This window comes from Chamaea fasciata, unplaced genomic scaffold (assembly GCF_029207755.1).
Source record: "Chamaea fasciata isolate MVZ Bird 193981 ecotype frontalis unplaced genomic scaffold, bChaFas1.0.hap1 SCAF_4, whole genome shotgun sequence".
Taxonomy (NCBI): domain Eukaryota; kingdom Metazoa; phylum Chordata; class Aves; order Passeriformes; family Sylviidae; genus Chamaea; species Chamaea fasciata.
In genome coordinates, this window is record NW_027094089.1 from 65,290,075 (window position 1) to 65,313,750 (window position 23,676).

A 23,676-nucleotide genomic window follows, 5' to 3' on the forward strand; every position below is an offset into this window, starting at 1 on the left:
AAGGAATTGACCCAACACACAGAACCTCCTCTTTTCTGTACAAGAGAAAATAGCAAAAGATACATTTTTCTCTGTGAACTTGAATTCACACCACAAGATTTAATCAATGATACAAAGATACTCTTTGAAGTCTCACAGTGTCAAGTAGCAATCATATCTAATTCAACTTTTTTCAAATCTTTTATTTCCAAAAATCTGATCTTTTCATTTATCAGAACATCAAACAGGAAGCGACTTTTCACAAGTCAGTCACATCATGATGGAATTAAGAGGATATTGTAAACATTTCAGGTTTTCCCCATACACGTAAAATATTCCAATAAATACCACTTTTCAGCATAAAATTGGAGAGAAATTAACAAAAGAACTTCATGGGGGTAAGAGAACCCCTAATAGCCTGATCATGGGAATAATCTGTATAATTAGACCATTATAATCATCAAGAAAATCCCAGAAAAGAGAGAACAAGCTAATGGCACTTTCAGTCAGAAGATCATCTCCAATTGCCAAACAACACGATTTTGGCTTTTTGATAATCTAGAGAGCTCCACAAGAGGAAGACTGCAGAAACCAGTGTGAGTTGAAATAAGTCAACACATCTTCCAGGGCAACTTGAAAGGAAGAGACAGATCCCACAAAACAATTCAATAGCATCTAATCACTGTATTGTTGGAATGCAGGAGGGAGCACAGGCAAACAAGACACCTCAAAACACTACTGACCTCTCATGTACTAGCCACTCCTACCAAATTATTTGGGGGATGCTTTTCATCAGGCACAAATGTGCTAGCTTCTACAGAATCAAAAAGGCCAGATTATTTAATATGATCTTAGGGATATTTCCTCCTTAGCAGTAATTTCTTTAGTTCCTCAGAATGACTTTAATGTAACAAGAAGTAACAAAAGAAAAAAAAATCCAGTCTCTTTCCATTTTTAAAGTTGAATTCAGACCCCAAAATATACAAGGTATGATTAGATATTTTTGCAAGCATCTGTCATTACAGCAAAAGCTGCTGCAGTTCCAGGCATCTCCCCCTATTACATTCAACACAAATATCAATGATTCAGTAGAGAGCTACTCTGTGACTTACAATTTTAATGACTTTTTCCTTATTTTCATAGGACTATAGTATAATATCAGAAATCTGCACATGACACTTTTTTCCCATTCAACAGTAATACACCCGAAATATTTACACTTGAAATAAATACAATTTCTTTTTAGCAACTGTAGCAAAGGTCTCCTTTCAAAATGGATATGTACACTCTTTCAAATTCTCTTGACTTCGTAAAGCCTGCAGGAATAAACAGAAAAAACAAACCCCAAACTCTTACCAGGAGTTACTAACCAGGTTTTTTTGGATTCTAAACTGTCATTACTATTATTCTACCTATATGGAAGTTCTTTGTAATTTTCAGGCAATATATTTCTTTAAACCTATTGGTTTGTCTCCTCAGTTTATGGGCTGCGTGAAGTGAGGATCCACTACTTGTTGTTTGTGTTTCTTAGATTGATACATCCTGAAAACAGTAACAAGTTTTAAAATGCAACACAGGCAGACAGGTATTGCTCCCCAAGAAGACAAAAATTACATTTTGACCACAGAACCAGATTAAACTAATAGAGATGTAGGACCAACAGCCTAAAACCCCAACAGTATAAAGAAAAATTCTAGAAACTTATAAAACTGATTAAATGAACACACGAAGAAATCAATATGCAGATGATGGAATACTGGAAAGAAAGGGGAAAAAAAAAAAAAAAAAAGGAACAGACTGTAGTCCCATGCCATCTGGTGGCACAAAAGAAACAACCAGACTAAAATCTTTCAAATGCTATGTTAAAGATACTCTGTGCACGTTTCTACGTTAAATTAGTGTTTACCCTTGCAGTATCTGTGACGTTTTGAAAGTAAGAAAGGTTTTTCTACACAAAGCCAAATAGTCTATTATTCCACTCAATCTAAAAAAAACATATATAAAACAATATTTAATGGGGGCTTTACAGGCTGCTCAACAGAGGCCCTGATCTTTAGATTCACAGGAAGTTACAGTACGGCTGTCATCATGCAAATCATTCCCGGCTTCACTGCGTATGACAAGAGATCAGTTATCAAGTGTGCAAACAGCTAAAGCACTCTCCACACCTATCCTACCACTATTGACACTGTCTCTGCAACTATAAAATCAGACAACTGTTTAAAATTTTTATTCTCATTCATGTATGTTGTAGAAGAATTTTCCATCTTCTTACACAAAAAGAGTTTTACATTGCTTAGTAATAGTCTGGCAACTACCTGGTCACAGAATGCACCACCAATCTGGTTTATATCATCTAGCCAATTATATGCTCTCCAGGACAACAGCAGACACAGTGAAGAACAAAAAAATTATATAAAAACCTCATAAGTGTTTAACTGATCCTCCCACCAGCATATATTGTTAGTCTCTAGAAGACAGATATTTGGTGGTCATGTCATATTTCATACCTTTAAAACAAACCTTTCATTTAATTTATTGTACTTTATATCTCGAAAAAATTATAACAAGTTCTACCAGTTTACTATTTATTATGTGATAAAATATTTTTCTTTGTAAACCAAGTTCCCTGTCTACAAATAACAATTTGTTACCAGGTGACCTTCAAATATCAACAACTTCATTTGTTGCTACATACATCCAGCAATAATTAGTATGTTGCAAGTTTCCAGCCTACTTAGGACACTGATTTTCAGAAGTTTGTTAAAGTATGTTACTTTAACTTTGGAAGTAGATCTTCTGTTATTTGGAGAAAGAAATCTTTACGAAAACTTCCCATTGTGGAACCTAACAGAGGACATTAATACAGAAAATCTTGCTCTCTTTTTTGGAGACTGTGAGATATATCGTGCCTCTCTGCTAAAACTTTTAAACATGCCACGTGCTAACTCAACTTCAATGCAAAACATGAAATAAAAAGCTACGGTTAGGAACATGTAGCCAAGACCTCATGCAATACCCAAGTTAAAACTGCAGGAAATCATAATTTTGAGATCATCAAAATATTTCCACTTTTTTGTGGTGAAATGTCAGACCCATGAGAATTAACTCTAAGAAACAACAGTGTCTCCGACTAGAAACGGATCCCAGTCTTCATCCAGTATGAAAATAATTCATGTCAGGAATGCATTCTCAAGGTGAAAATTTCACATGGATCCCAATTATGCAAAAGCTAGCTCTATTTTCATTGCACATTCACCTTTTCTTCTTATTTATATTAAATAGATATTGCCTGTTCAGTAGTAAAATGATTTTTAAATATAAACTGAATATGGAAAACACTACAACTCTACAAAACAATAAATGTAACAGATGAAAACAAATTCAGTTTCAACATTTTTAAAGGAAGGCAACTGACTTCAAACGCCAAGGCCTTGAAGTACCAAAGAGTACCAAACTGAAATTACCCTAGGCTGTTTTATTAATTGCTGGTAACAGACCTTGTCTTACCAGAAAAACAGATTAGAAGCATGTTACAAGGAACACTAAATATGTCTAATTAAAATATAAAACACAGAGATCCTTTCCATTACTAAAACCATACTCCAATAGTTTTTATTTTAAAATTAAGTTTTCAATTTTTACATACATTAGAGAGTGAGCAGGGAGATTTTTAAACTTTTTTTTAATCTGAGCAGAGATGTACCAATTTTACATTAACCAATTCTGTCTGAAATGTCAGGTTCTGCATGGCTTTGTAGACAGTGAATAGCAAAACTTTACTAGTTACACAAGTCATAAATGTTAGCAGAACTATCCATGACTTCACAGCATCAAGTCTTCTCAGAAAAGAAGCAACCTTGATCCAAGACTTTGAGAAATGCCTAACTGCACAGAAAATTGGAGATACACTCAAGTATAACCTAGTACAAGTGAACAACACTAAAGGATATTCTGTTAATCTACAGACTTGTTTTAACATAAAGAAACTAAAAGTAACATGAATCACTTGGCCTACACAACCAGTTAAAAAGTTTGTAACAATTTTGGTGTCAGTTTCTTTCATTCATTTCTCTCTCTTTATATATTGATGAATGTGTAAATAAAGGTTTTATTAAAATCAATAAAGCCAATCCTCCTTTTACTTCACAGCAAAGGAAGCACTTCTACAAGTGCAAAGTGCCAATAAAACTCCTGAAAGTAGGTACAGCTGCTTTGGTAGCAGAATGGCATCACATGAGCAACATACCTGTTCACCACCCCTGTGGTTATACAGGGTTGGACTTAAGCAACAAAATTTTCTCATATGAAGGCAACACAGATCTGCACATCTTCCTCCCATTTGGAACAAGAAGTGTCCACACCTGTTAGCTGCCCTGAGAAACCTGCCACTATTGCCACATAAATCAGCTACAAAAACAGTTCCTTATGCTTCAGTCACTCTGAAGGCTTCAGCAGTTTTCATGCCCCAAATATTCCAGCGCAGTCTGCTTTCCCACTGACCTCTGTTTGTCCTTCTCTGTTTGCTTCTGACACCAGTCTGATCTAGAGCAAGGACTCTCCAGAAAGGAGCACGCTGACACCCAACACAAGGAGGGAAGCCCAGTAACACAATGAGAGTCCAACATGTTTTATTCTGCAGAAGTAGAAAGTGTTTAATTTCTCCTACTTAAACACTGTACATTGCAGAAAAGATGCTAGTTGAAACTTTCATTTCCTGAGTGAACACACACTCCCCTAAATGCAGTGACTTTCAACAGACCATCAGGAAAAAGACAGCGAGCTCAAATAATTGAAGAGGGAGTACGACAGGGCCACAGAATAGGAGATCTCATAGAAACAGGTAGGCAGAGGAGGAATCCAGATTAGAGACTTCTGATGTTACGTCAGCTGGAATTTGGTTATTTGCATCCAGACTCAGCCAGCAACCAGAGTGCTTGGCTCAAAGCAAGCCAGAACCCATTCTGTTTCTCACCCACAGGAACAAAAAGGAGACCACAAAGTAGCTGTCAGTGTCCTGCATTAGAGGCTCTGGTGCACCAAAGAATCATGGTGAAGAAAGTGGAGCACCACAATAGAGAGAGCTCTCCAAACTATGTGGAATTCGAGGTCACTGCCTATACACATTCACTACAGTAAGCAGTGAGGAAAATGGACTCAAAGTCTCATTTTCTGGCTGCACTGAACAGCAGTCATCAAAACAGTTTTCTGCACCAGTCTTACCAGTGACTATATCCAGGTATATCTCTAGAAATCATGTGCTATCTTTGCCAAAATCTTGATATAAATTCTGATGAGATACCAGCTTATCAAGATGGCAAGACCAAGAGGCATCCTCTGTTCACTATCAGAGCACTGTACAGTGACGAGGACATACTAAATATGCAATTAAATGGTCACCTCCTGCACAGAAAAAGCAAGCAGGTAAAAGTTAAAAACACAACCCGATGTACCATCAAAGCTTAATATTTGAGTGGACTGTTTCAGCACGGATTCTCTTTGCAAGGCAAGCTACAGAACAAAAAACAAGTATACAATGTATCGGTTAAAGGACAAATCAAGGTTTGAAGGCTTTGCTGATCTGTGCAGCGGGCTTACCTGTATTTGTGACAATGAAAAGAACATAAGAAACCTTGTTAGTAATTTCCTACATTTAAAGTACTATTCTAACAAAGCTTGCTTTACAGAGACACTGGAATTCTTCTGAATTAAATAACTACAAATGTCTGTTCTCTTAAGAGAATGAGAGTTCTGATCCAAAGATGCAAGAGCCTGATAAATAAATTTTAAGAAGTTGATAGACTTCCACATTCTGCATTATCACCAGATGCAGCAATAACAAGAATGTTTAATGTACTATTACACTAGACTTACATTTCACGCCATTAACAGAGACAAATATAAGGCATGCTGTTAGGGACTAGTTTTGACAACACCATTAGTGACCTCAAGGCAAGGAGAAAAAAATCTAGAAATATTCAGTTTGAAGTCAATCAAACTGAAAAATATTCATTACTACTGTTACTGATACATTTTGTGTTCATCTCCTTGTTGATTCTCCTCCCTACCCTATGCTTTATATAAATCTTTATGTAAATGACTAGCAGTACAAAAGTGAAGCACAACGTATTTGCCATTAAGAGTAAGAATTTTAATAACGGTTATTTTCATTGAAATAAGTCAAAACGTAAAATAATGTGTTAGACAAAGAAAAGTTCAAGTAAGAACAAACTAGAAAACCACTCCCTATTTAGTTTATACATTTAAGTTAGGCAATGACTCTAGATAACAGAAGGATGTGCTCAATAACAGTTAAAGAGTTACTGTTTTGTAGACTATGTATACAGCATTTCTGCACCAGACTTAAAGATTGGAATTGAAGGAGGCTAATAGCTCCTGCTTGACTGCTGCTTAGCCAGAACTTCACACAAAATGAGCAAGCAACAAAAACAAATACACTCTGTAAATATTAGGAACACAAAGTATTGTTACTGACCTGTAATTATGTTCACAAAGGCAGCTGCTCCTCCTTTGTAAAGTAGTAGGAACTCAACAAGTGGAATCCTAGACTTTCATAATTTGCACTCAAGATCATTTCCATGACATTCAAAGGCTCTTAGATTGTGAACTTACTAAGTGTTGTTAATAGGAATTTGTTTGGTTTTTAAGTAAGTCAACATGTTTCAAATCTGGAAAATTTGATTCCTTCTGTGAGTTTCTTCACTCAACATTCAATCTCCTCTGATGTAAAACTCATAAGAATGCTAGTAAAAGTCACTGTGCCCACAGTTTTCCAGTGCTCAGAGGTCAAAAAATGAGTACTTCAAAATTATGCACAAACTTAATTACCACTATACACATTTTAGAGAGACAAGCAAACATTTCCTAAAATACTTGACCATGCTGCTTCCAATACTTCTACAAACAGAAGTCCTGTTCCTTGTTATATAACAAAGGTCAGAAAGCTTCCAAATGAGCTCACGAAAACACACTCATTACTAAGAACATGCAGCATCAGAACACATATATTCATACTCCATGTGCGTAATTGATTTCAGCTACTCCACTATAGCAAGGTATCCAGCAAAGCTTTAGCTGGAAAAGGTGTGTATAGTGTATCAGTGGGGCGTGGTACCTACCAAGTGTGAACCCAGTGGAGACTCAGGGCTGACAGAAGGCATAGCTGCCTTACAATAGGGGAAGGGCTACCTCAGCAGAACCCTGGAGTAAAGTTCACCACAGAGAACAGAGAACTCTGGTGTTTCCACCATGTAGTTGGTCCTAATTTCCTGTGACTACTGCTCTGCCTGACTGTGATTCCTAATTTGGCCAAGTGGTACTACTATCAAATTTCTGGCTAACTCAGATGAAATAACACCCCACACAAGGAACAACCACCACTTCTGATATTTTTGCTGAAGTATCTGATGAATTGTGTAGATGCCTTGAAAGCATAAATCCAACAAGAAGCTTTAGCAGTATCAACTGCCAGGACACTTAATGATTTCCTGGAAGGACATAGGAACAAAAAAAAAAAACCCAACAAAACAACCCTACAACCATAAAATGCAAAAAAAAAAAAAAAAAAAAACAAAACAAAAAAAACCACCCAACAACAACAACAAAAAAACGAGCTAGCTGCTTATACAGGAACTGTACTTGACCACCTCTCTTTGGTGCAGTGCAATCAGTGAGTTCATAAAAGCAGTAAACGCACACGAGATGAGAGTATGCTTCAAATAATGGTGGTCAAAGAGGGAGGTGGGGAAGAAAGCACAAAGGTGGCAAAGAGATCTTATTCAAATAAGAGTTGTTTAGGAAAAAGAAAATGGTAAGCATGGTAGTTGCTGTATGTTTCTGCTTTGCCTTTTAATCAAGTTTAAAGAAAATAATAAAGACAAAATGAAGCATTCCTTGGTGTTGATCCATTTACCTACCAGAATCATAGCAGGCTTGATTTTCAATAATGTATTTCCAGAAACAACATTTCACACAGTGCAGAGATATTGCCCCATAGAAGTTAAACCAAGCCATGTGAAAAAGTGGTTAGAGGAAAAGGCTCAACTTCAAAGCATTACCTGTCAGGTAGTGACAGAGAATGATTCAATTGGATGCTGTTTCCCCTTGCTTAGCCATAAAATTCACTAAAAATTAACTTTCATCATAAGTATATATTTCTGATGCAAGACACTATTACAAACAAACCCTCCACCTTTTTTTTTTTTTTTTTGGTTGGACTTTTATTATGTGCCAAGCATGCTTAGGTGAGATTCTAGAATCAAAATAAATACCCTACAAGCCATTAGGCTAACTATTTTTATTCTTCTATATGAGTCCAAAATCCAGAATAGATTCGTATAGGTTTATCAGTATTTGGTATTCATCTTTATTAAATAACACAAGTTCTAAAAGGTAAGCTTCTTATGCACATCTTCTCAGGCTGGATTTGAACGTAGCTTTCACTTAGTAGTTATCAATTTAGCCCAGACATCACTTGTATGTGACACCTGCTACACAGGCAATGTCATAGGACTAAACACCACTTTGAACCACTTTGAACCTTCCTCAACTCTGCAGTCACACAAGATTTCTGAGATAATGTTGTATTATTGCTAACACAAAACAATACACTCAGCCCTTTTTCCACTAGATTCAATTAGAAGAATCTTACACGATGATCTGAACAGACAACTGGTAAAATAATAACCTAAAAACACACCTAAGCTTGTCTCTGCACAATGTAGTAACATGGTTCCTAGCTTTGAAACACCAGGCCTCATCGTATTCTGATATTTGTCCTGAGAAAGGAGCATCCCATGGCTAGGAACAGGCTCAGATGGAGCATGTGATATGGTCATTACCAGAATAATACACACCTGACAAACACGCAGGATCCACAAAAATACCTGCAGGAATTACAGAGAAGAGGTCAGTAAGCCTTGATCTACAGGTATTATAGCACCTATTTTTCCCCAAATTAACAGTGGCTTCCATTGATAAGGCTATAAATCACTTTAGCTAAAGTCCTATTATAGTTGCCGTGATGCCACCCTAGCATAGATAGGTGTGGCAAATACTTACAGTGAAACTGATTACTGGTGCCAGCTTTTGCAACACAAACACCGAAAAAGACACAAAGTCACTGCTGTGTCCCAAGCCTGACCATGAGTTCTGTTTAGTAACACAGTGAAAAGTATTTAACTATTTGGTTAAAGAGAACATAAAGCCATCTGTCTATGGATATTCATCCATCTTGGGAGATCTTGCCCAAAAATTATTTCTGCATGACATTTTTGTTGGTGTCCTAAACTCTCAAACTAGCAAGCAAGTTCTGTGAGGACATCCTTGACTACACTGGCTTACAATGAGAAGCCTGAAAGAAGTTTGAATCTGATGTAAGCCACCTTGAGACCACACAAAGAGAAGACACCTTGCTTTGGAAACAAATGTGGTCGTAAAAATGGAGCAGCAGCTCTAATAACTTATTTCACTACCGGCACTAGTTACCATGACACTTTAGGTGAATACAGCTCAACAGGCACTACCAGCTGAAAAATCCCACCTCTTGTTCTGGGCCAAGAAGCCAGAACACCTAGATAACAGATGCTTATAAGCCAAACAAGGGACTGCTTCCAGAAGTACACACTTCTCTGAGCTAATTGTAAGCCACGTAAGTCAGAAAGAACAAACTAATCAATGTGCAACTTCCGGGACATGAAAGATGACGTGTGCTGTTACCAGAGCCGCACAGAGAAACAGCAAAGCTCGTTGCCAAATCAGAAAGCTATAAAGTGAATCGAACTAATAACATCTGAAAGAAAAAAAAAGTCTAAGTTCCTTTTTCTAAGCTAAAAATTCTGACCTTTGTCATCAGAAAAGAAAATGCATTCTTAAATCAACAGTCTGCTGCCATAATTTTTACAAACAAAAACAGCCTGAAGGTTTTCCATCTGTGGCTAGTTTCACTTAAGAGTACTTTGAGCTTTGGCAACACTGTACTGACACAAACAACTATTTGTCAGCTGAGGTAGTATTAAAGTGTTTCTTTCATGTATTTCTGGAGGCTTCTATTCCACTCTTTATCTCTTGTATTTATTTTAAACTGATGTTATAAAATTCTGAAAGCATTTTCTAGGTATCAGAGGTTTCACAGTTGTAACAAAGTGAAACATTTCTATCATAGGCGTGGCAAAAAAGAAATTACAAAACCGTATTAATGTCATCTGTAACTTTCTCGAAAGACAAAGCAGCAAGAAAGGAAAATGTAACTGTTTTCACCCAAAGGAAGGATCAGTGAGAGGCAGAAGTTTCTCCAGTGAGAATCAGAAGCCTCAAAGAAATCTTTGAAGAGACAAAAAGAGTAAACACTGACAGACTGTTCTAAAAGACCAAGGGGAGGGAGGAGGATGAAAGGAGGATGAAAGAAGGTACCAAACCCATGGTCACAAGAGGTAAGACCATGTTACACCTCTGACCAGGATTACACTGTAGGAACAGGAACTTCAACTGCAAGACACTGACAATGGAAGACAAAACAGGTATAATAAATCTTCCTTGTTCACTTAAGTATTTCAACCCAAAATTTAACACTAAAAATAAAAAACAACACCCATGGATGAGCTTTCCTGTTCCATACTTCACCCGTAATAAACTCAGCTGGTGGAATAATGATACATTTAGAGATTTCCTCACATAAGATACCACCCATATCCCTAAAGCAGCACTTGTACTTAGCTGTTACAAGGGCGGCATGTGGCATTACCCTCCTGCTGGAGTTATATATTGAACAGACATAGCTGCTGTAGCCAGCCTTGTCTTGCTCCTCTTCTCTTCCTCTTGTTCACTTCCTTCCTGCAAAACCTAAAGGCTGACCTCTGAACTGTAACTTGAAGAAATAAAGGCAGAACAGATCTGTTCTCTTCCTTTACATTTAAGTCGAGGTTTTTGTCTTTACTATTAAAGAAATGATATAAATTACTACTTTTGCATTGAATGAAACAAGAGTGGTTCTAACAGAGAGATAACTGTTACTTTTTAACTAAGTTTTTATTCACCTGAGTTCTTTTATTCACTTGAAATCTCACTCCAGTACTAAAATATACTTTCATTCAGTTTTTTTCCAATGAAAATAAAAATCAGTACCCTGTAAGCATAAATAAGTTATTACTTCGTATTCTATGTTGTGGGGTTTTTCTGGGGTTTGGTTTGGGTTTTTTTGTCCAAAGAACACACAGCTGTGTACAGTCAGCAGCATTCTGCCGTTCTGCACAGCAAACTACGTCCTATCGGAAAATCATGTTTCTTCTCACGGCAAACATTTCGTATCAGAACACAACCACGACGCACAGCTCTTAAACTTCTCTGCCACGCAACCAACACAGGAAAGTGAAGAACTGGGTCGTTTAACCATAAGAAGCAGTCGGGTCAGCCAGTTATGGCTCCTAAGCACGGCTCAGAGGAAAGGAAAGCAGGCACCAAGTCAGCATTTCCCTAAACCAACTGTTGTTGACACGGCTGAGGTTCCGAGTTCTCAGGTCCCCCCGTGCTGCCCGCGCACGCCCCACACCCCGTTCAGCCACCCGGGGAGCCGCCCGCGGAGCCCCCCGCGGAGCCGCCACAGCGTGTCCACAGCCTGCCCCGTCCCGCCGGGCGAGCCCTGCCAGACCCCGCGCCCGGCTGCGCCCGCTCCCGCCGCAGCCCCGCGCCGGGCCGTCACCAGTGCCGCCCGCAGGCGGCCCTGCTCGGCCCCCGCGGCCGCCGCGCCTCGTCCCCGCCGCGCCTCGGCGCTCCGGCAGCGGCACGCTCAGGGGACGGTGGTGGCGGCATGGCCGCCCTCCCATCCACCTCCGCCCGCCGCGCATCGGCCTCCGCCCCGCTCACCTTGGGGAAGGTGCCCTCCCGCCGGGGGCTCTTCGGGTGGTCGAAGTGGCCGCGGTCCAGCATCAGATAAAGGGAGAAGATCACCACGCAGAAGACTGCACTGCCGAACACCGTGAACTGCCGGCTCAGCTTCATCTCCGCGGCTGCCGGGCCGGCGCCGCCGCCGCGCTGCTCCCGCCGCGGCCGGTGCACCCGGGCCCCTCTCGCCGCCCCGCGATCGGAGGCTAAAGTTCTCCCAACGTGGCGGGGACCGCAGGCGCTGCCGCCCCCGGAGCGGGGCGGCCCAAATCCCTCTCCGGCGAAGTGCGAGAAGTTGCCCCCCGCACCCTCCCTCCCCCGCCCGCCTCGCCGGGGCCGAGAGCCGTGTCGAGACCCCGCCGGTGCGACTGAGAGGAGAGCCGAGAGTTTCCGGGAGCGGAGCGAGTTCGCGGGCAGGAGGACGCCCAGCGGGGAAGTGGCGGCAGCAGCACCGCCGGGCCGAGCAAACAGCGGTGCTCCCCGCTCCCTTCCTCCTTTCTTCTCCTCCTCCGGCCGCCTCAGCAGCCGCTCCACTCCCCCTCGTTGACCGCACGCAACACCAGAGTCTGGCACCTCCTCTCTCGGCCGGAGCGCTGCTGCCGCCGCCGGAGCACCCGGGACCGCAGCGCACCAGCTCCGCGCCGAGAGAACCCCCGCCCGTCCGCCAGCGTCGACCCCGCCGCCGCCGGAGCGCCGCGTCACGGTCGCGGCTCCGCCCCCGCCGGCCGCACCGCCCCGGCGTTCGAGACCCGGGGCGGGCTGCGGCCGCCGCCCCTCGGCTCTCCACGAGCAGCGGCAGCCCCGCTGTCGCCCTCCGGCTCGGCGTGGCGGGGCCCGTCGGGAGCTGCCCCTCGGCCGTTCGGAGGCGCCGCACATCGATGTCCCCGCTGCCGCCCCGTCGGCGGTCGGTGTGTGGCAGCCTTCGCCGTGGGAAGCGAGGAGGCTGGAGGAGGAAGCGAGGGAGGGCTGCCTGAGGACTCCGCCGTTCTGCCCGCCCCTCGCGGCGGCTGGGGACCGGATGAGAGGGAGCGTGAGGGGCCTGGAGACCTTCGGTTCCCAACGACCCTGGTGTCTGCGTTGTTCAGCAGAGTCCCGTCCGCTCTTCTGTGGGAGCCCTGTTGTCCGCTAGCACCATTATGCACGTTTGTGAGCCGCTGCCAAGCTCCAGCTTGGGTCAAGCTTTCCTACGTACAAAGAAGTAGAATGTTTCAGGGTGCTTTCATGCGAAGTACCGCATGCTCCTACAGGAATGGATCACAGCTGAAATAGGCTGCTTCATGGAAGGTCATTTACATTGTGCTCTTTGTTTGGTAGCTTTTAGCTCCTAATTTTTACAGATTTAGTCTGCTCGGCCTGAAAGCGTGCATGACTGGCGTCTGCTCCTGCCCAATATTTTGAGATACTACTTAAGATGCACTGGCTGCCTTTGAGAATTAGGCACATCCTGGGAGTATGTTCTACCATTGTGTGTGCTTTTTTATAAATGACTGTCACTGAGACATACACCTATGCCTTAAAGTCAGGATGTATGTGTTAGCACCACTATTTCACTTTCTTTTGCCAAAAATATCATCCCCTTTCCCACCCTGCCTGTTCCTTGACCCCCAATTGTTTAAACTGTAATAGTACACAAAAATTTGGCCAGTAAATTTCAGTGGATCTTTGTAGGACCCAAGAAACTTGTATCATTGCTATGTTTTTCCATGTTTGGAGCTTTTCCTAATATCTTAGAGAACATACTTCGAAGTTTGATTATTCATAATTTCTCAACTGAACAAAACATTGAAGTGTTGGATTCCATCTTTGAAGAGCAGTAAGGACTGCTGCAGTCACTGGGCATGGGCATTAGGAGCTACTGTAGTTGCTGAGGGAAGGGGAACCTCAGTCTATCCATCTCCTACTATTTTGATGCCAGGGCCAGCAAGAGATTCTAAGGGCCTAGACAGTGATGACGGGTCAGCAAGCAAGCTCCTGAAGGGCAGCACAAAGGAATTCCAGCCACTCTGGCCTGTAAGTCAGCTTCTGGTCATGGGGTGGGCACCTTAAATGCCTCTGTGTACAAGTGTCTTGTCCTATTGGAATGCATATAACTCCACCTGGGGATGGATGAGGAGTCAACCAAAGGCTTATAGGTCAGGATTATAGGAAGGGCAGGGGGAGGTGACATTACAGTGGGGTTCTGCAACAGGTTGCCTGACCAGGAACACCAAGGGGATGAGTCCCTCCACAGACAGAGAGTAGCAGCCTCATGTTCACAAGCCCTGGTCCTCACAGGGGACTTCAACCAGCCCAACATCTGTTGGAAGAGCAACACAGCAGAGCACAGATAATCCAGGCATCTCCTGGAATGCCTTAATGAATACTTCCTTCTCCAAGTCATAGAGGAGCCAGTAAGGAGGGGTGCTGTGATTGACCTTATTCTCACTAACAAGGTGAGGACTGGTGGGGAATGTGAAGCTCAAGGGCTGCAGTGACCTTGAAATGATGGAGTCCAAGACGCTTGGGGCAATGAGGAGGGAACATTGCAAGTTCACCATGGACTTCAGGGTAGCTGACTTGACCTGTTCAGGGGTCTGTTTCTTAGAGTATCATGGGATAAAGCCCTGGATAGGGGCACAGGGAAGGTGGTTAATAGACAAGGCCCACCTTTTCCAAGCTCATGAGCAATGCATTCCAACAAAAAGGAAGTCAGGCAAACCCACAGGAGGTCTGCATGGATGAACAAGGAGTTTCTGGAAATTCAAATACTATAAGGAAAATTCAAATACTGTAGAGGGCAGAAGTAAAGACAGGTGTTCTGGGAAAAATACAGAGAACTAGTCTGAGTACCCAGGGATCAGTTAGGGAAGATAAAGCACTGGTAGTATTAAACTTAACTAGGGACATCAAGGGCAAAACTAGAAGCTTCTATAGGTATGTCAGTGGTAAAAAAAAAGAATAGGGAAAATGTGGGGGGCTCTCCAGAAGAATATAGGAGATTACATGGGACATGGAGAAAGCTGAAGTTCTTCATGACTTTTTTGCCTCAGTCTTTATTGGCAAGTGACTCCAACCTCCCTGCCCAAGTCACACAAGGCAGAGATAGGTAAAATGAAGAACCACCCACTGTAGGAGAAGATCAGATTCAAGAACATCTAAGGAAACTGAATTCCAATTCAACTGAAAACCAGTTCCATGGGTTCTGATGAGTGCACCCACAGGTCTTGAGGGAATTGGTGGAGAAAGAGGCTAAGCCACTGTATTTGAGATGTCGTGATGGTCAGGTGGAGTTCCCATGACAGGAAAAGGGGAAATGTCAACCTCATTTTTAAAGGGGAAAATAAGGAAGACTCAGGGAACTACAGGCAAGTGAGTCTCACCTCAGCACCCAACAAGATCACTAAGCAAACCCTTCTCAAAACTATGTCAAGGCACGTAGAAAATAAAGAGGTGACTGACAGCCAACATATCTTCACTAAGACCAGCTCTTGGAAGAAGGACTTGGGGTGTTGGTGGATGAGAAGTTGTCGTAACCCAGCAATATGAACTTGCTGCCTAGAAAGCCAAACATGTTCTGGGCTACATTGAAAGTGTAGCCAGCAAGCCTAGGGAGGTGGTTTTTTCCCTGTGCTCAGCTATCATGAGACATCACCTGGAGAATTCAGTGCTGGGACCCCCACCATTAGGACATTGAGGCTGTTTTGTCCTCTCACTTGTCAGGGAGAAGGGACTGGCCACCATCTAGCCACAAGCTCCTTTCAGGGAGTTGTAGTGATAAGATCCCCCCCTGAGCCTCCTTTTCTCCAGGCTGAACACCCTCAGCCGCCTCAGCTGCACCTTCTCAGACTTGTGCTCCAGACCCTTCATCAGTTCTATTGTGCTTCTGCTGGATCCTTCCTGTCTCAGTTTGCTTTTCTTACCAATGCTAAGCATATGTATTCTTATGAATCAGATTTGATAAAAATGGATGTAGGGACAGACAGTTCTTAGTTTCATTTTCTTAAGAAATTTAGCTTGTCTGAGCATACACTCCTTTTTTTGTTTTCTGCTTTGGTAGCTTTTCAAGTTCTCGATGCAAGAACCTACATTTGACAAAGATGTAATATTAAAAGCACTTAATTTTGATGTTTCCTCAATGTCATATCAATCACTTTTTATTTAAATACAAATGAAAAATAAACCAGAAAATGGTTTAGCACGGCCTCATTGCCTACTATTAGTATCATGCTGCAGTACTTGCCAATCTTTGCATTTATTGAAGGTGTAAGGCTCCAGACAGCAAAAAATCAATCCACTTTCCAAGCGGTTAGGTCATTCTACTCTAAATTATTAGGAACTAGTGAAGGAAAACAAGGCATTGCTTTCCCCTACATTGAATTTATTTGCTTGGGTTTTGTATATAACTTAATGTTAAATGCTCATGGCTACAGAATTAGACTGAATTGACCTAATGTACAGTTTGAAACATTCTGATGTGTATTGATCTTGAAACACTATATAATAGAGTGGAGTATCAGACAATTAGCAAAGCCTCTTGCATTTTCAAAACTGAACTGCTGCAGGGATTTGATTTTTATAAGGTGCTTGTACATCTATCTATATATACCTATATATATGTATAGAATATATATATATATATATATATATATATATATATATATATATATATATATATTCTTTTGCATACAAAACTTGCCTCGAGCTGTACTTAGAGGGCATTGTTTTAAATATATGTTAAGTTTGTGTCTTTGTTTAACAATACATCATTTAGAAAGGGAAAAGTGGTGCAGTGCTTCTCTTTTAAAATCAGAATGTTGAAATTATATGTCTGCAGAAAGTTAACACACAAGCTGACAATGAATTACTTCTGTTATCCTTATAGTCTAGATAACTGTTATCCTTATAGTCTAGGTAACTCAATCATTATATCAATCTATTATAGGTTGCACTGAACTGCAAAAGCATAGAATAAAACAGTGCAGAATGCATGTCTGTGAAGATTCACTTATCTCTCTTTCAAACCCATGCAAGACCTTTTGTTTTTCTACAAACAGTGCTAACCATACTTACCAGTCCATTCAGAACTGTGTGAACCCCCTCACCATGTGCTGGCACCTTTTCCAAACCTTTTTATGAACCATATGTCTTAAACTGTGTAAGGGATGTTTTCTTTGAGTGCTGAATTGACTTTTCCTAATGGATGGCCAGCTTGCCCACCAACTGTAAAAAAGCCCTTTTCTGTTGGAGAACTTTCAATTGAACAGTCCTGCCTAAATCTCAGATGGGTCAAAATACCTGGATTCCAAGGGACAGAGAGCTCCACAACATGTGTTAATTTACTGAGCATGGCATGACAAAAATCAGAAAGTTACCTTCAAAGATGTCAGAAGTAAGATGTGATAAACCACATGTTGTTAAGTCTGGCTAAATGTGTGTTGTGAAAACTTCCTGAAGTTATTACAGAGTAATAACATGCCATTCTATAACAGGGAATGCTCAAATCAAAATGTTAAATACCAAACAGTAAAAAAAATTTTTTGGGCAAGGCTGTTCTTTCATGATGAATCACGTCATTATGCAATGTATCAATGTATTTTTACAAAGCGAAAAAATGCTTTCTTTCTTTGCTGAATACTACTGGATATTGTACACTCAGTCATATCTTTAACTGTTTGGCCATTCCCTTAAAAAAATGAGAATAAATACAAGAAAATGTACAAGAAAAAAAAATGAACAATGAACAATGGATCTGCTATACATGTATTTTATTCTCAAAAAAAAGCTGATTCAGCACAAAGCAGAGATTAAGCACAGAAAGAGAAGCTCCAGTAAACAGTGCAGCATCGGTTCTAAGCGTTAAGCATAGGCTTAAGGAAAGAAATTCTGAATATTTTGGGGGAAGGGGTTCTTTCAGAGTCATTCAGTTCTTAGGAAATACAGTCATCAGTGCTGTTGTGTAATACTAGATTTGCACTCCCAAAACAGATGTAGTCAGTTTTCTGCATCTCTAAGTATCCCAATAGTACTAAGTTCCATCTCTAGAAAGCATAACAGAAGAGAAGTATTTAATCAAAGATAAAGAATATAGCATTATATTGATTATTCTCCGAATTATCCACAACTGGGAAACTATTCCGGGAACTGAAATATTTAAGTGAAGATATAGTCTAAGGGGAATAAAGCAGAAAACAAATAGGTGGGGATAAAGTTCTGTTAAGCAACATCAAGGCAAAGAGCAATGTCTCAGATATGTCATATAAAGTTAGATAGAAGTAACTGTTTAGTTTTCTAATTAACTAGTATTGATGAATATTGAAAAGAAAAGAGTAACAAAAATGCTCATCAGGGCAGCAAACATTATAATTAAAAAAAAGCTAGTTGCAAGTATAAAATTAGTAAAATCTGCTTCAGAAAGTCTATTTTGTGTTTGTAAGTCTAGTAAGAGAAATAACTGTCAACCAAACTTAGCTTTTGTTTTGCTGTGATATATTTGTTTAAAATACAGGCTCAAACATCTGACTTAGCCTCTAAAGCATAAAGAAATGATCAAATACCAGTCACCTACATTAATGCAAAAACTAAATATATTAGAGACAAGTTTTGATCTTTTTCAGGATTTACCTTGGGGGTAAAAAAAAAAAGCTAATTATTGTGGAACGTCATTACTGCTCTTATGCATGTTTTGCTATGCATACATTACTGCATGTTTTGAATCCACAAGTTTGCAACCGTGTGCTCTGAGAAAGAAGCCAGGCATATCTACAACTCACTCTCACATTGTGCAGCAATGGCCTAAGCAGCCAGGATGGTCCAGAACTACATTTGACAGTGAATATTGTATCATGCTTGGAAATGATGCCTTGAAACATATGGTAATGTGCAATTTCATGATCCACCTTAATGGAAAATAACTGTTAATTTCTACAGTAGTCCTAGATCTGTATTTGAAGAGACAATTCACTGTAACTTCAAAGACAAACAACCCTAAGGATATGGTAGATATTTCTAGCGTTTAGTATACAAACTAAATCACAGCATATATACAAACATACTTTTCCTGGAATAATGTTGACAATATGGAACAAAATTTGCATATGTATATTGTTGCTTCCTGCCTATTGAAAATAAAGTTTCAAAATGCAGAAAAAAAGTGTTTTCAGATGATACTCTGGTTCTTTTTTTTCCCTTTGATATCTTTCCAATTCAACAGAAAATCATATTGTGAAAAGAATATTATAAATCAACTTTACCTTTTGAGAAATACCTTTTTCTCTTTATTGATACAGTTGACCATAGAAAAAAGGGTTATGAAAAAGTGTCATTAATGTTTGAGGTTTCTACAAGACAACCAAAAAATATATTTCTGTAGGCAGCCCAACTATAAAGAAATTATACTATTAGAAGGAAAAGACAAACAAAAATGGGCAAAAACTCCCAAACATCATGACAGATTCCACTATCTTTATTTCTTCTGACCAGTCTAATCCTTCTTGTCTTCCTAAGTTACCCTAAAAATTCTTAAAATGTCTAGCTTTAATGATGCCCTCATATGTACCTCACAAACATGCTAAAGATTAATTGTAACTAAACAACTAACAACATTACACTTATCAAAGTGATAAAGAGCAATTCCCCCCCCCCCCTCCCCTAGAAGGGAAGTGCTTTCCACACTCTGGCTGCTGCTCTGGGCTATTTGGGGTTGAAGGAGTTACTAGGGTTGAAGGAGGTATTGGCAGCCTTAATGCTGCTTAGCTGGCTGAGATTTCAACAGAAACTTTTGGAGTAAGTATGTGCATTTGTGTGGGCACTATATTCAGGGAATACCTGAACAATAAGAAGAATATTGAACTTTATCAAGATGACGATACTGTAATGTAGTGTGAAACAGAAAGAATGCCCATTACTGTGTTGAGTACCTTGCAGGTTCTTCCCACCAGCCTGTTTTTGAGTTTAAGCTGATTTGTCATATATCCAACTCTGGCAGCAGGGAGATCGATGGCCTGCTAAAGGCTAATGGGCAGCAGCGCCCCTGTGCAAGGTCTCTGGAGGTTACTGAGGTGTTACCTTGAAAAGGAACAAAACCCCCAAACCAACAACTTTACAATCTGGAATGTGTTGCAACAAGCTCATGTGACCATTGCAGTATATGACCTACATTGTAGGGAGGCGCAACACTCCACTATTTCATGTAACAATTGAGAAAGAAAAACAGAAAGATCTCAGCATTATTTATTCAGTTCTGGTGAAGATGGCCCCACAATTCCTATGGGAGTTGCATGAAGAAGGAATGTTGTGCCACACTTAAAGAATTTTAGAAGTTTAGTTTGAAAGCCAAAACGGAAAGGTAGGAGAAAGAGCAGCTGTTCTGTTGACAGCAGAACAAGTATGACATAGTTTCCTCTCATTTTGATCCTCCTTCTTTGATTTTAAGTAATTTAATAAAGAACAAGCACTATTTTTCACAATGGTGGCATTTATTAACCTGTACTTCCCTTGGGAAAAGATATGTTTAAATAAGTTTCCTAGTAATGTAAAGCAAACTGTGAAACTTCTCCAATAGAAGGGCATGAATTAGATATCTGTCTTGCATGGTTAAATGGTTGCCCATTTTATTAATTCTGCAAGACCGCAGCTTATTTTTCTTGTTTTTCTGTAATATGTGACTGATATTTGCTAGTTGTTTTAAAAGTTATAGAAGAGACAGGACACATGAGCGTTCTTATTACTGAATTTTATTTTTTCTCATTAAATAAGGAATGGCACTGAGATTTCAGAGAAAATATTGACCTCTGTCATGTAGATTCATTAACTGTAGTGTCCTTCACCACCACAGCACAGAATATTGGAAACAAGTACTCATAGAAATGTATGCTATCAAGTATTGCAACTGTCCTCAACTCAAGTGGTCCTCAGATTATTAATTAAGCAGGAATCACTAAGTAGTTATGATAAAATCCTGACATTGTATCTTTGCTTTTCTTCTGGTGATGTTGCCTTTCTTCAGTCAGTGATTTACTGGTTCCTTAGCCCTTTTTTTTTTTTTTTTTTTTTTTTTTTTTTTTTTTTTTTTTTTTTTGGTGGAGAAAAACATGTCAACAAAGGAGAGGAAATCATCTCCTATTCTCTCTGCTGGAGGCAATGGTGAGAGGATTGACTTCTACAGCATTTTTCTTCACAGCATGCAAACATCATCATAAGCAATCACATGCTTGTCAAGATGACCATGTCTGCTTCATGACCACCTTGTCAGTTTCAGTAAGGTACAAAACTCTGTTGGCTCTCCATGTGGTGGCAACAAGTAACACTTCATTGCAGTTACATGCTGGAGACATGAATCTTTGACTTCAAAATTATTAGGACCAAGGTCTCCCTTTCAGAAAGGAAGTCAGTTTTGAGGTTTCTCTGTTGATTTTGTGTTTCATAGTTTTCTTTGTTTGATTGCTAGAAGCCACCAGCAGAAACTTTGAAGCCTTAAGAGACAGAGAAAATGGACATGAAAAAGCTTGTTCTTAAAGTAGTGCAGCAACTGAAAAGGAGTAGATGAGAATGAATATATAGATCAGATAGACCAAGACCTCAGAGAAAGGTGGGACAGCTGCATGACAGGGATTTAAAATGATCAGGCATAGGCTCAGAAATTAGTAATGAAAAAAAGTAAATTATAAGACATTCTTATGAGGAGATTTTTGAGTGCTTTAGTGACAGGAGGCTCCTACATGAGTAAGGCTTCTATGGTGAAGGTCTTGAAGGCCCTGCTGTGTGTACTGACAAGTGAGACTTCAGATCCGACAGGTGATAGAAAATTCTAGGTGGTGCAGGTTTACTAGTGGTTCATGGCTCCTCTACTTTCACAAAACATTTAAACCCTTTGCTGCCTTTCAGGTTAAACTTTATTTTTATGCATATCAAATGGATAAGAAATAATTTAATTATACACCAAGCATGAGAGAAGGTACATCCAACAACTTCTACAATTCTTGCAAGCTTGAATGAGAGCACTTTGGAAGGTATTGGAGGTTTGTGATAGAATTGCAGATTAGGATAATATTCACACTTCTGCACTTGAACTGTAGAGCAAAAACACCGAGACTGAATTATGGTATTCCAGAGAATATTTTTCTACTTCCAGTTTCAGCAAAATTGTGCATATTATGAACTGTGGCTATTGCTTTATATTTCATGTGTAGCTTATTGATGTCCTATAAACTAAAAACTCCCATCTCTTTGCCATTGATGATATTTTTTGATGTCAAGAAACTGAACACATAACTTGATGAAAAAAAAATGTAATTTTCTAGATTATAGTACTATAAATCATTAATGTATTATTTCTCTTTTTAGGAGGTTTTATATGATGTAAATTACACAGCAGACTATTTACTTAATAATGTGAGTATTTTGTAGTAATAGAATTAGTGATAATTCTAGAATTAACTTTGGATTTAAATAAAAATTCTTGTTAAGATTTAAAGTAGACTTAAACTGTTACTTCAGTTACACAAACACTAATCTAGAAGGTAAACATTTGAAAACTGCTCTGAAGTTACTAAATCAAATTATAGTTTTTCTTCTTTAGGAAACCGTACATGATCTGTTTCTGTGATTTACTTCATAGTATAGCAGTAATCTTCTGTAGAGGAAAGAGGGCAGTTGTGGCAATTGCTGAATATTTTTGATATTTAGGATGATGGAGAGTAGTGAGTCTGGAGTTCAGACCAGACCTGGAAGGAAGAACCTCGCGAAAAGATTTGTTAAGGGGTACTGCCTAAAAACAATTTCTGATATGAGAAAGGATAGCTTTATTTGAGACCTGATTTCAGTGCTCAGATGAGGCAGCAAATTTCTGGCCAGATAATAAGTTTCTCAACAAAATAATTCTCTTTCCCTTTATTTTAGAGATAGTCTGCTTTCTTTTTGTGTGTTTTGTTTCTACCGTTGCTAATGCTAATCAACATGTTAACTGATATTCAAGGGTTAGCCCTCCCATCTTCACATAATTTCAAAAGAATGATAATTTATGGAATCACAGCTCACACAGGGTGGGAATTCAGGCCTTTAATGGTACAGTTTAAGTTTACCTTATTTGTCACTAATGCTAACAGAGCCAATCTTATGTTTGCACAGCTCCTGAATTCACATCACCTCAAGCTGCAGCATTTGAGGTCATGGTGTTTCATGGTTAGTGCAATCAGGCAACCAATGAAGTTGATACCTAAGGAAACAAAAAATAATCCATGTTGAGCCAGGTGAGCTCCTGAATCCAACTGTCCCTTTGCAGAAATGTGCTGGCAGAAGCAAAAGAGCATAAGTTTGTATTTCTTTAATATGAATGTTAAAACGACGCCTTTTGCTGTAAAGCAATTTAAGTGGCAAAGAAAGGCACCTTTACTTACAGTTTTAACCCAGGGATGCAGTGATATGAATTTCACACATATCTGGATTATGTGCAAGAGTCAAACATGCAGTACTGAAATTCATTGCCAGTTACTAGACTTGTGTGACAAATGAAAAGCTATCAATAATTCTTTGAATGCATCCTGCCTCTGCAGAGCTTTTGGGACAACTCCTCTGGGACCAAAGAGGAAAGCAATGTGAATTTTGAACTCAAACTCTCATAAAGGATAAACATAGCATTATCTTTTCTGGAGTTGTCTGTTCTTTTTTTTTTTTTTTTAAAGAAATACAATATATTGGAAAGCATCCACAATAAATTGAAGGAAGTTGAGTAATGGACAACAGAATTGTTCTGATCACTCAGGATTGTTTTACTCATGCCGTTTAAAAATTATCTGTCTAATTATCCAAAAGGTATATAACTTC

The 23,676-nt window shown here is 39.8% G+C and overlaps 1 protein-coding gene across 2 annotated transcripts in view; it reads right to left on the bottom strand.

Moving 5' to 3' along the window:
• Nucleotides 1-12,171, bottom strand: part of MAN2A1 (mannosidase alpha class 2A member 1) — a 112,839-nt gene extending 100,668 nt beyond the window's left edge. For both annotated transcript variants that reach the window (XM_066181836.1, XM_066181835.1), the window contains exon 1: nucleotides 11,860-12,171. In XM_066181836.1, the coding sequence (XP_066037933.1) occupies nucleotides 11,860-11,994 (135 nt within the window). In that variant the 5' untranslated portion in view covers nucleotides 11,995-12,171. The remainder of the gene's footprint in view (nucleotides 1-11,859) is intronic.
• Nucleotides 12,172-23,676: the final 11,505 nt, after the last annotated feature.